This window comes from Lissotriton vulgaris, chromosome 10, assembly GCF_964263255.1.
Source record: "Lissotriton vulgaris chromosome 10, aLisVul1.2, whole genome shotgun sequence".
Lineage (NCBI taxonomy): Eukaryota > Metazoa > Chordata > Amphibia > Caudata > Salamandridae > Lissotriton > Lissotriton vulgaris.
Window position 1 is genome coordinate 591,317,583 of NC_141698.1, and position 14,441 is coordinate 591,332,023.

Consider the following 14,441-nt stretch of genomic DNA (forward strand, 5'->3'; position numbering starts at 1 on the left):
CCATTTATAGAGCCACATGTGCCTCAGATATCTCTGTTCTTCCTCTAATGATTCTCTGGCCCCGGGGGAAGGCTTAAATGTATGAAAGACTGGAGTTTTCTGTAGTAACACACACAGGATGCAGCCATCTTGGACTACAGCCAGACCTTGCCCCAGCACTAATGTTTGAGAACCAAGATTTATTTTTACTCATTAGAATGTATTTGACCCAGAGCAGGAGAGAGGAAGGGAGTAGAGAGAGAAAGAATGAGTAGAGGAATAAAGGAAAACAGTGACAAAGAGAGTAGATAGGGATGAAAAAACCTGCAACATTAAGATAAAAAGACAGGAAGTGTAGAGTCATGGAAAAAAGAGGCATCAGCTGGATTCAACCTTGGTATTTGACAAAACAACATCTACCCAGCGCCAAAAGTGACCTCTGAAAAAAACGTTGGCTCTCTGCTTTATTTTATTTGGTAAATTAAGTATTGAGCCTACCTGCAGCTCTGTTGCAAGATCAATAGTGTCATCTATTGGTATTTAGGAGGAGGGATGACTGATTGAATCCACTACTGTAGGTGTGCAAACCAATTTAATTTTACCAGTCTGGCTTCTCATCCATTAAAAGCATGCCTTCCTTTAGTATTTACTTACTTTAGTGGCTTACTCTTTGTGCCTTACACTTTAAGGGGCGTATTCATCAATTGCATTTTGTAGTATGTTTTAGTAGTACTACATTAGTACTTCTAATGTGCTACAAAATGCTATTTACTAACCAACTTGGGGAGGTCTATGTTTCTTCGTGCAAAAATTAATATAACACCTTTTTTAAAATAATGACATTCATTTTATGCATAACTTTAAATAATTGTCACTACATAACAAACTAATGTAAATGTGAAAGTTTGGTGTGATTTTTTTAGAACTTGAGAAAAATCATTTAAATGTAAATGTAATAAACAAAAATGATTAAATATGTGTTAACAAAATATGAATGTAATCATTGTGTGGCATTTTAAAAAAATGGTGCATTTAAAATAAAGATTTAATTTGATGTACAATGTTATTACTACACATTGAAATATTGTTATCAATTTATTTTTAAGGTTAATAAACTTTTGAATGTTTCCCCCTACTTTACATTAGGATCATCTGTGCCCTGAGGCAGAGACCTTCTCCTACATGTGAATAGTAACAAGTGGTAACTTTACATAAGTAACTTTTACTCCCCTCCCTGAATTCCAAGGATTGAGGACATACAAGTCTACACTTTTGAGTAGCTTTATACTCATCAACAGTTAATAGCCAAATGGAATTACATTTCGGATAGATTTCCCCCTGAAAATGCTTATTTACCCTAGCAAGTGCAGGAGTAAGCATGTTTCTAGGTTAGAAATAGTAGACAACCCATTTATTAAATGTTTTGAGTTTAGGGAAGGGGGATTCTCCATGGGTACACCATAATACCAAAGAGACAATTCAGCACTATAAAAGGTGTTGCTAACATAACAAAGAATGAACATTTTAACACAGTTAAAAACTCAAAGATTTATATGACTATTGTAAGCTTCCTAGACTACTTTGTAAATCTATGAAAATGCCCATAAAACATTCTCCAGAATACTGCTGAAGAAATCTCTGACATTTGAAATTATGTTAATTAGTCACACTGTTTGAGAGTATGCCAATATTCTTAAAATTTTCTTACAAACTACAAACTCAAACATTTACATTTCTACAGTTTCATATGGGTATTGATTCTAGGTGGAATCACTCCATGAAAGGTTTTGTAGCAGAAGTACAGCATGCAGAATTCAAAGCACAATGTAGTATTTCCCTTTTTGATCTTGATTATATTAAAAAGCAAATTGTTCTAAAATGAAGACATAAGCAATAGAGTTTTCCATGTTTATATCTAAAAACACCATATAAAGATGTGGAGATATCATTTAGAACTGGAAACCTTCTGCATACTATGAAGATTTCTTTTGAATTGAAAACAACTAAGATAGAACATTACTGAGCAGTAACAATCCACCAACAGTATGCAATATGAGTTCATCTCTGCAGAATGAGAAATATATGTGCAGATTCAGCTTTACCAGTTAGAGTTCTCCACAATACTCCCAGTTCCATGTGGGTTAGTGCTCACATTACCACCTGCTCTAAATAGGTGGTAAATGTGAGCTGGGAGGGAGGTTGGGGTAGGGGTTGGGAGTTGAGATAGTAGGGTAGGGTAGTGAAGACAAAGAACAGAGACAAAGTGGCATTATAAGCTTCCCCCTCTGCTGTAGACAGGGACAGAGGTGTGGCTGCTCTTTCACCTAACATTCTAGCAATTCCATTGGCTGTTTTTCCTGCTGGTAAAATCAAGCACAGTGCTGACACATCTGGTAAATCCAGGTGAAGGAATACCGGGCTAGCCAAGAACAAGTGGAGCATAGTATCACATCAGCATTCTACTTTGCCTGACTTGTAATCAAGCATATGAGGTCCAGACCCCCACAATCATAACACTTTGTGGATATTTGCAAACAATTACACCGCCTTTCCCACACTTATCTGAACTTTTAAACTTACTCTAGCCATGACTGGTGCATAAACTGTGCAAAAGTGCACTGAGTCTTGCAATTGTCAAGGATGTGTGAGAGAAAGACAGCTTTCACATTGATAGATGTTTTCAGGTAAAGCAAAAGGAAATAATTTATTTTGTGAAAAATCAAAACTTTGGTAATAATAAGCATGCTAATTTTGTACAATGCACAGAACACAGAAAAGTGGAAGGCCCTTTAAGCAAGGTATGAGTTCTATAGACATGAGATGAATGGTGTTATGACTCATATATTTTGTCACTGAGTCATAAATCGTCACACTGTTTATATATGTATAATGTATTTTAAGGCTCAGGCCCTGAGTTTTAAAAAAAACATAAATTGTTTCATTTCATGGGAGATCAATTCAGTCAATTGAGCACTGTTGCATGATCCAATAAATGTTTAATCTTCAGCTGGTTCACAACAATTTCTAAATGACCTAATGCCCTGAGTGACTTACCCTCAAGAGGACAGAACCGCGGAACCTTCTCAGGCATCAGCTTTCCTTGCTTGTGCTGGCAGTAGATGTCAGCAATTTCCTGGCGACAGTGTTTGGACTTAGCACGTGATAAGGCTGAGATGGCCTCCTTTCCTGTTATTTCACACTTGGGTGGAAGATCATACTTGATTTCCGGGGAGCTGCTTCCGCTCTTCTTGGTGTGGTGCTGTTTGGTCGGCCTGTGACTCTCCTTCAAGTTGCTGCTGTTTTTGGCCGCGCGGCCGCCATACTGCAACACTTCATTTGAATTCTTGCCCAGCAAGGAGTTTTCCTTTACTTTCTCTTCTAATTCAAGTTTCCTTCTTAAGTGCTCTTTTTGTTTACTAAAAGGTTTCTTCACCAGCTCTGGCTGGTGCTTTTGTTTTTGAGTTCTGGGAGCAAAGTTACTATTGTCAATATTCTCAAAGTCCTTTGGAACTGAGTTCTCGTTGTTGCTGTCCGTACGCAATTTCTCTTTTGGCCGATGAGAAAAATAACCACCCTGGAAAAAAGAAAGACAAGACAATGATAAGGCTTGTGATGCTTTAGCTATAATTTGAAAATGTAAAACATATGTGTTGCTGTTTTAATGTATCCTATAAATAAACGTAATGCATTCTATGCATTATGTCCCTGGTATTACCCTTCACTGGAATATTAATGGCCACAAGCCGAAGAATTGGCATTTGACAACCTTAAATCAACCCTGCCTGAGAGTTAAGGTAGTCTATAAAAAGAAATTAGGCAGGAAGTAAAGAGCAGGTTGTAATTTATGGGAGTGCTAAACTGGTGGCCAGTGACGCATGGTTGAAACCTCGTAGGGCCACAGGTGAATGTCTCAGAGTTTTCTGCTGGCTGGTAAATTATACAGAAGACAAGTAAAATCAGCTGGACTCTTTTCTGCTTTAATGACCTGATTTTGTTATGGAGATTTTATCGCCCTGGCAACCTTACAGCAACGCAACCAGGTAGACCAGTGTTTGTATAGAATGTTAATGAGTTGCATAATTTACCCAAGTTACCACAGAGCGCAATTTGAACTACAATAAAATGAATTTGTACCACTTTTGCTTACTAATCAGGTTGACTCACCCTTCCTTATGTGTTCCTTGCTTCATTTTTTATTTTGTACATTAAATCCATTTTTCTTTGATCACAATCTCCTGCTTCCACTTTTTATGATGTCTTTATTTAACTTCCAGTAACTTTGTTATCTCTTTCTCTCTACCATTTTTTACTAATCCATTTTCACTTGCTTTGTTTATTTTGTGCTCTTTTCTAATCTTGCAAAACATCTATCCATAAATTACAGTAGTCAGTCAAAATAACTGGTCTTTTTAAGCTCAATTTCCTGTCTAACTCTATTTTGTCATTCTCCCATTCATTTACAATATTTCCATATTCTTTGTGTTAGTTTAGCCTGAAAGTATTTTTGAGCTCTTTTGAATTTTTCCTTTCAACGTGCTTGCTTCTGATTTAAAGATACACTTTTTCAATTTCGTTCATTTTTTAGGCTACAGCAAGATCATTTTAAATAGAAAACACAGTTAGATCCCAGCTATATCATACTTTAACACTGCACAGCAAACTCTCGTTTTATAAACGTGTTCAGTTCAATCAAAATCATAGGAAAACTGTGTCGGCATACTGAGATAAGATTCAAGAAAACCGAGTCTTACATTGGAAAATAAATTAAAAAACGGATTGTATTGAGCCCTTCTTGGATATTGCATATGAGGTTTAAAGAAATCAAACATAATCATTAGATATAAAAGGAAAGGAAAGCAGTCACCTATTCATTTCTTCGGTTTCTTATAGGCGGCAGTGCTGTGCTAGCCACCAGGTGCATAGCTATCAGTATTTAGGTTCCCACTGCAGCCAAATTCTGGCTGCCTTTTACTACCAATTCAGTAGGTATATTTTCCTTGCTTGCCCCAGGGACCATGATACCCTTGCTATGCCATTGTCAACGACAGCAAAAACGAATGCAGAAGTCTCTCTGTCCCTAATTGATTCTGTCTTACCCCCACCATAGCTGAAAGTAATGCAGCTTTTCATTTGGTACAAGTTCTTTGAGCATGTGGAAAAGGGAGGTTTAAAGGAAAATAGAAATAGAAGAACAATGCAACACTTACAATTTTGCGGTGACCTAATTTTGACTTCATTATGTTTTCTCTTTCTATTCCTTATAGTCATGAAATAGCCCTCTGGCATAATAGGTGAATGAACTGCTGATCTCCAGCCGAGTCAGAGGAAATCAGACTATTATCATTTTAAACAGCGTTCATGAGAGGTACTAATTGTCAAACAGTTAATGAAGCTGTGTAAAGTCTATGAACGTCATGCACTTTCTTCGTGTGCCATTGGCAAAATGGCTATTATTACTTGAGCCTGATTGATTTTGAAATGTTATGTTGTTTATGACTAATCTGTATTGGAATCATAGGGTATTTGTAGCAACAGAACATTTATGATTCATCTTTATCGTCATCTACATACTATAGCCATCTTTGGTTTTCTTTGCTTTCCCTGACCGGTCGCAAATGAAAAGGGATCAACTGAAAGCTTAAATCAGACAATTGTCCAAGTGTTAGCCGCATGCTTTCCAGTAATGACGCTTGTTATCCTTAAATTATATTTGACTCACTATGAAAAGTGCTCACTCCAATATGAGTTTGTCATACAGATGCACTGGTAATCTCTAGTAGACTGGCATTCTATTACTTGGTAGTTTGCTTTCTGGTTATGAGTGTTAATTTCTCTTGCTTAGTATTGATAATAATTGTCAGTTTTGCTTGATGTGATACTCCAGTGCATGCTCTGCTCTTTAACAGTCAACAATATTCTACTTTTTGTGATGATGCAAGGTACAGAGATGAGGTATCAGAATGTATGGTGCTGCTTCTCCTGTCCAATAAGAACCACTTGCTGCTCAATGGGTGAGTGGGTAACATGATGGAATCATTGTCTCACTCACTCTGGCCGAATCAAGATACAGAGGATGACAATTAGCTGTTTAGGCTTTTAACATCCCATACCTTTGATTGTAAATATCATGGTGCCAACAGATGGATGGTTCTCACACCGAACGGTAATTAAAAACCTAAGGGTATTTAATTAATTGGTTTACGGTCATATGGATATTGTAAGATTGCTTAGTTTCTTACAACCTTTTCAGTAGATTTCAAATCATACTCCATTATTAATCTGGAAATTACTGTTTTGCTATGCTATGTATGTAGAAAGCCAACCAAAATGTGGATACACCATGCGTCGCTCTAATGTGCAAATATCAAGTTTTCATACTACTGCAGAATATACCTAGACTAGGGAATGGACAAAGTTGTTGAATCCCCGTCCTCATTTAATTTGCCACACTACTCAAGGAGCAATTTCATTTTCAATTTGTCCTAGAGAAATTAGTACAATACATTGCAGTTCATTAGACATAAGCTTTTACAAATACTGCACCATTATAAGGCATTCCAAGCAACTACATATAATTACTCCGCTTATAGTCACATCTCTCGAACTGTGTGAGGAAAAGTGAGGGTTCTCAGACTAAACTGATCACATAAATCAACATGTTTTCAGGAAACTGGTGGGGTTACCAATAGAGACAGAAGGACTGTGAGTCGGACATTACACGTCCCAGAGCCTGAGAACACCTACTAACTTCCAACATACCTTGTCAAACATTTGAGTGCACCCACTCACTTTTTATCATAAACGTTGCCACGGTCCTTGATCTGTTCCAGAAATGGATAACAGAAACAGTAAGATAAAAATAACTGGTTCAACCAGTCCTCAACATGAGCTAAAATTGTACATTTGATCTGAGACTCAAACCAGTGAATACAAGATAAAAGCAATAAAAAAAATCTGGAAACCTGTGAACGAAGAACTGCACCAAACATTTCAAAGTTTTACCCACCAATTTTGGTGTTAGGAGCTACTGATAAGGAACTTGTGGATAGCAGAAATCGCAATTTGGTACTGCAACAGAAGCAGAGGCACATGATGAAGAAGTGATAGGACTAGCAGAAAATGCGAGACCTTAGATGGGAATTGTCACTGTCATCCCTGACAGGTGAGACACAGAATGCACAAAATATTATTTCTACAAATCTTTATTGGTAAACCCTGATAGCATGATTCCTCAGTTTATGTAAATAAATTACTTATGACTTTAGCATTACGTCAAGAGCAAAAACAATGGCCTGAGTAAACATAACTTAGCTCAGGATGATGTAAATTGAACAGGAGGGGTATCTTATACAGTACTTATTACTGATCACAAGAGATGCCAGTTAATTAAGGGAAATTATCAATGAAGATAGAGCATAATACAGTTTGGAAAAGTGTAGAAAGCTGTGACTAAAGTTAGGTCTCCTGGGTTTTAGTAAAGTACTTATAGTCTCATTTATGAGGAAGTCATGCAGTGTAGCGCAGCAATGTTACCTTGCTTCGCTGCACTGTGTGGCAGGGGAAGGGCAGAAATGCTCTGTATTTAGGCAATATGGCACATTCCTGTCCTTTGCCTTGCACTGGAGCCCTTGTAGTAGCCTAGCACCAATGAAGGCATCCTTGCACCATGGTGTCCCGGTGCCTGTGTTGCATGCAGGATTGTTTTTGTGCAGGGGGGGTCTTTTAAGTACTGTTTTAGGTGCAGGTTGTGGAGTTTATATGGGTACAGGGTGGGAAGTAAATATATTATAATTACTTACTTATATTATTATTCATTATTTAATTGATAATTATGTATATTGTGTTATTAAGATATTTTTTAAATGATATGTCAGGTGCGGGTTGTTGGGTTTGTAGGGGTACAGGGAGGGAAATATATTCATTAATATGAATTAATAATGAACTTACATTATTATTCATTATTTAATAGATAACTAATTATGTATATTTTGTAATTAAGATATTTTTCTATTATATGTTAGGTGTAGGTTGTTGTGTTTTTAGGGTTACAGAGTGGGAAGTTAACAAATAATTTATTGATAGTTAATTATTAATTTATTATTAATGATGTAATTGATAATTATGTTAATTGTCAACCCATGATATTTGTTAAGTTACGTTTTAGGTGTGTGTTGTTTAGTTTGTACATAATTAGGATGGGAGTCATTTAAGAAATCATTAAAAGCAAAAACAAATATTCATTTATTTTATTTTATTATTTAATATGCTTATTGTGTTTATTTTTATTGCATATTCATTTTTGGTTGTTATGTTTGTGGGAATATAGTGTGGCATTTTAATTACATTAATACTATGTGTGCTCATTGCTGATAATTATTTAAAAAAAATTATATGTATGTCATTTTTTACATTTTTGTTGAAATTGATGACCCAGTTAGGAGTTTGGTGGTCCATTGCGGCAATCAGGAGTATGTGGCCAAGCCAGCAGCATCCGACCTCCGTATTATGAGAACCTGCCGGGCTGGTTCATATAGAGCCTGTAGCATATGCTGCTGCTGTGGCAGCGCTGCTTGCACAACGGTGCACTATGGTCTCAAAAGCCCTGAGGCCCTATTTGTGGCCTCTTTCCCTGCCTTTCCACTAACCTTTTCATGGCCAAGTCTCCGCTATGGAAAGCTCATCAGAAAGGCAGGTCGTAGTCTGTACAACAGTGCTGGCATCGGCACCAGGGCTGCTGACCACCGCTTTCCCCAGAGCTACCCCGTTGGGATCCAGGATGGTGGCAGCGGTCTTGTGTCGGGCCGTCGGACCGACAGGTTGTGCGGTCAGACAGCCACCATGTAATAAGGCCCTCAGACATTTAATTTTTATATTTAGAATTTTACATTTGTGGGTATTTAATAGAGTTGTTAAAATATGTTTTTGTTTGAAGTGAAGTACTCTCTCTGTACTGTACCAGTAAATGCAGTGGAAATAGTAAATTTGACCCTTTCGAAGACTAACGCTTTCCCTACTATTGCACAGACTGGAGTGGGAACTCAACATTTTACTCCTCCTGGGTCCAACCTTTCCATGCTGTTACACTGACTGCAGTGGTAATAGTAAATGTTACCCCTACTGAGTCCGACGCTTTCTCTACTGTTGCACGGACGGGAGTGGGAATAGTAAATGTTACCCCTCCTGAGACCAACGCTTTCTCTACTGTTGCGCAGACTGGAGTGGGACTAGTACATTTTACCCCTCCTGAGTCCAACGCCTTTCCTACAGTTGCACAGAGTGGAGTGGGAATACTAAATGTTACCCCTTGTGAGTCCAACGTTTTCCCTACTGTTGCACAAATTAGAATGGGAATAGTAAAGTTTACCCCTCCTGAGTCCAACCCTTTTCCTATTGTTGCACAGTGTAAATAGTACATTTTATTCCTCCTGAGTTAAATGCTTTCCCAGTTGTTGCACCGACTGGAGTAGGAAAAGTAAATTTTATCCCTTCTCAGTCCATCGCTTTCCCTACTGTTGCACTGACTGGAGTGGGAATAGTACATTTTACCCCTTCGAAGTCCAATGCTTTCCCTAGTGTTGCACAGATTGGAGCGGGATAGGTAAATTTAAACCCTCCTGAGTCCAAAGCTTTCCCTACGCTTTCCCTACTGTTGCACAGACTTCAGTGTGAATAGTATATGTATTATTCCCAGAATTTAATAGTTTTCTTAATATTTGTAAAATGTATATTATTATGTTATTGAGTATTAAAAAAATTATATTTTTATATAGTGATTTTTTTATATATAATATATTTTTCTTAAAAATATTTTTTATTGTTTACTTTTTATGTGTAGTTAAATTGGGATTTAAAAAAATCCAGTTAATTTATGTTTTTATTTTATTGAATCTTTATATATATATATACACATATATATATATATATACACACACACATATATATACACACATATATATATATATATATACATACTTATTATATTATTAGTTTGAAAAAATAGAAATTACAGCATAAATTAAAATTATAATTTTAAAAATTGTTTTACATTATATATGTGTACATATATATATATATATATACATATATATATATATATATATATTTGTGTGTCTTTGTTTGAATAAGTAAATATAGATACATACGTTATACATTATTTAAAAACATAATTTACATGATATCACATCTTATATGTGTACATATATTCCATATTTTCTATTTTTAACTATATAGATCTTAAAAACCAAAATGTTTCCCTAAATCTTTTGATATTAGTGTAAAACGATATTTTTTTCAATATTTTTCTCATTTACATTAGAATTACAGGATAACAATATTTTTGTGCTCAATATTGTTGACACAATATTAGGTTTTTGATATTTTTGGGCTGAACCACTTACACATATGTATTAAAGATTTACTGTATGCAACAAGTAATAAGAATCTAATGTGTTCGAATGTGCACATGCATATTAATTGGCACCATTGGTTTAATATTCTGAAGTTGACCTGACTAGGCCAGGCTTCCATTCCGCAGGAAATACTTTTTTCTATTTCTGCTTGCATGATTTTTTTCTTGCAGTTTCATTCACATACTTTGTGCTTTTGAGAATAGATACAACAATGTACTAGTGGGGGATAGTAGCCTGAGAAGAAGACTTTGACAAAGGAACGTGGAGAGCCAGAGCGTTAACTGAAGAGTTCTTATCAGCATTGCTTCAACATTGCTTTGTTGAATAAGGGTATTGTTGTTCCCATGTTCAGTGTCAGACATGTTGTGAATGTAACAGCTTACAACATGAGAAGTAAACAGGACAATTGAACCTCTGATGGTGCGAACAGAGGGGTGGTACCTGAGATATACTGCTGGAAATATCTAGTGTTAACCCTACCTGGTGTTAAGTAATTTTTTTCCTTGGACTCTGAGAGATGCAGAACTCTATGTTTATTCCCTGATGAGTGCGGTTTAGATTAATACTCAAATTTCCTTGACCCAAGAAGACTCTTGACTATGCTTCTGAGATGCTGACACCTTCATTTACTTTCCTCATTCCTTTACCTTCCGGGTTTTCCCATATTGTATGATATTTTTCTGCAGTTCCCTGAATTTTTAGATTCCTCAGACTATTGAACCATCTTCTTAGTTTGGACTTTAGCCCCTTAAGTGCTGCGTCGGGGCGTTGGCCGACGGCAGCACTACCTCCCCAGTGCTGCGCACGTCCATTGGACGTTCATTCAGCACTAGTTCGAATGGACAGCGCAGCACTGGGGAGGGAATTGCGCCGCAGCTAAGGTGTTAGTCTAGAAGAATTTAAATTCTACTCATGTATAGGAGAAAGAATCAAAAACTCTTCTCCGACTACCAAATATTGTTATTGATCTTTTGTATTGCTGTGAGTGACCTTCTTGTTTGTCTCCTACTGGTACGGCTATAACTTCTTTAGGAAGTTGGGTTTCCCAGTTCTTATTCTGTATCTTTACAGTATGGTACTAAGATTTGTGTACCTTAACTTGACTGCTAACTTGTAATAAACCTTCTTAACTATAGTCACTGATTTCTGGTCCTTATTGTGCAGCCAAATGGGTTAGACTGTTAATACAAATTGATTGAAGTAATGTTAACTCGCATCACCTATCAGGCGGGAAAGTGAAGATTCATCTGAAATCAAATGGTAAGACGGTTGCCCCAGAGCACTGGATCATGATAATTTCTTTAGCTAGGATTGACAGCTTATTATCTCTGCAATCTTATGAGTAATTTGAAGTTTAAATATAATGCTTTGGAGAAAATATGATAGCCTTTCCATACAGTGTGATAATTGATCATCAGCTGGGTTTTAGTAATAGTCATTTTGCACCTAGAAATACTCACAAACTTTTTCTACAACTGGCAACACTTTCTCGACGTTTTGATTAAAGATGGCAACATCATCAGAGACTTTTCTAGGGCATCCATTCTAATCTAGATGCTCTATTGTGTTGGCCTTAATTATTGCTTGCAAATAAGGCTCTAAGTATGATATGAAAAAGGCCAGCCCTGGCATGTTACTTGAGCAACTGTGAAGTAATATGATATTGCTCAAATAGTTGATATTCTATCTTTGGGCCCTACAATGTTCCATAGATGTTGCCATTACTCTATCAAATGCTTTTTCTGCACTGAGAATCATCACACTGACATTCTTTCCCCAACCCTTCTGTGGCATCAAATGTAGAGATAGTCATATGAATATATGATGTATGATGTATGATGTATTTTCCTGGCCTATTCCTAGATGATTTTCCCTATTACCTTTGAGAGCTTGGGGCTGAAACTTTGAAATAGAATGTGGCATCCACATTGATCTGCAAAATTGATGGGCATGGTTCCCTCCCTATCGGTGGTTTATCCTTCTTAAAAAATATGACTATATGAATATTCACGGACAAAGTTCTGCTATATCTCTCATTTTAGATATCACCTATCACAGCTAAAAGTATAGGTACCGGATTCTCAGCACAGGATTTACAGAAGTCAATTGGCATAAGATACTCTCCTACGCTATTTCAATTGGGAAGAACTTTATTAGCTAGATGGTGTATTTAGTGGAATGATAGTGATCAAACATATGTACCAGAGGAAAACAAAGTAGTCAGGTGAGAGCTAATGAATGCATTAACTAGCAGTAACAAAGATAGACAGTGCTGTATACAAATGTCAGAAACATGAGCCATTTCAAAACAATTCTTGGGCATGCAATGATTGCAAGGTGAATCTATCTAAGGTATTTTTCACTTTTGTATGCAGGTTCACGCAGTACCTTTCTGAGCACTTCTACTTTTTTTGTTTAATCGGTTTATTGAGTTTTGCATACAAAAATGCAGTGTATACATGATAAACAAACAAAAGATTACAAAAGTTTACACTTTGCGCTTTTAAATCAATTGATATAACTGCTGTTCAAAACAGAACCAGACATGAAGACGTACACATGAGCTGGGGAGAGATGTATGGACCTACACATCAACGTGACTGCTTAGTGATATCGAGACATGTACGCAGTGTAGCAGCGATACTGCAGGCCAGAATGTGATAGCATATGTTTCAAGCAATAAACAGATATTTCTAATGTTCTTGAGTTTGTCGAAACTTAACGTGGAGGGAGGGAAAAACAAGGAAGAAAATTCACTGCTACAAACAAAAAACAGTCCCACACCAGTAATCTACAATATTATATGATCCCTCTGGCATAATTTTACATGACCCCTCAAGACAATTGAAGGTGGCAGGCCTGTATTGAATGGACGGAAACCTTGCCTCATGTGCACAGTGGCTTCGTTGTATTCGATATCGCTGTGTTGCAGAGAAGTATGGAGCACGGTTAAAATAGTGTCCCAGTTAGCTGAGATGGGGTATTGACAAAGTCCTAGGTTATCGTCTCTGTGCAGGGTCACATTTTGAGCTCAAGCCCATGTAGTGATGGAGTGTGACCAGGCCTCCAATGTCAGGGGCTTATGGGACTTACATCTGAGGACTACTACTTTGTCTCTTTATATGCAACAATGGAAATGTGTAACATGGTAGCTTCTTTTAAAATAAAAAACAAAGAAAAAAACAAACAAACAAAATAAATGAAATTATGCACTGCTAATACATGGTATATTTTTTTAATGTTTATTCTGTATGAATCTGTCTTTTTGACTGCTGTTTTTATTCTGTATGAATTTGTCTTTTTAACTGTTCCTTTTATGATTTTATCATTTTTCTAAAATCGAATTAAGCATTTTCTGAATCTGAATCTCTCTTTATATGCAACAATGGTCAGGTGGAATATTACTGTGCTATACATTGGTACAACATTTAAATATTTGCAACAATTTGTCACAATTTGCTTCACATATTTATGGAGCACGAGCAACTCACAGTTGGCTAACTATGTAATGTAATCAAACTTCAGAATGCAAATCTTACGAAAGATTAACATAAGTCTCATCTAGCAAATGTTTTCAAAGTATAACGCTCTCTTCTTTCATTATTCCCAGAAAGCCCTCTGGAGGATTTCCCGCCCATATTAAATGCTAATTTCTTTCTTTCAAAATCCCACTGGTTTCCCAAAAACGCAGAAAAAGCTTAAAAAATGAAGGTTTATCAAAAATAATATTTCACACATGGGTAATGATTGCTAGGCTGGAAACTCATTAGTTTGCTGCAATTAGAATTTCCTCAGAGGTGCAAATGCTGATGTAAAGTAAATAAAGAAAGACATCTGCATCCACTAAACCATCCCACAGCATTATTATTTCAATCGTTTGAATGCGCTGCATATTATGCTCCAAAAATGCTCAATGAAAATCAAAGCAGCTTTTTCTCTCTTCTAAAAATATTCCTCTTGCCTCATTTGAATAAAAACACTTTTGATTTTATGGCCTGGCATGTTTAATGTATCTTCTCTAGCACAGATATGCAAATAATATTCACTGTTTTG

General features: G+C 36.5%; 1 protein-coding gene across 1 annotated transcript in view; it reads right to left on the bottom strand.

Moving 5' to 3' along the window:
- The window catches only part of XYLT1 (xylosyltransferase 1), a 661,442-nt gene that overhangs the window by 389,659 nt on the left and 257,342 nt on the right, over positions 1–14,441 (bottom strand). The window contains exon 2 of the mRNA XM_086941433.1: positions 3,034–3,553. Within this exon, the coding sequence (XP_086797559.1) occupies positions 3,034–3,553 (520 nt within the window). The remainder of the gene's footprint in view (positions 1–3,033; positions 3,554–14,441) is intronic.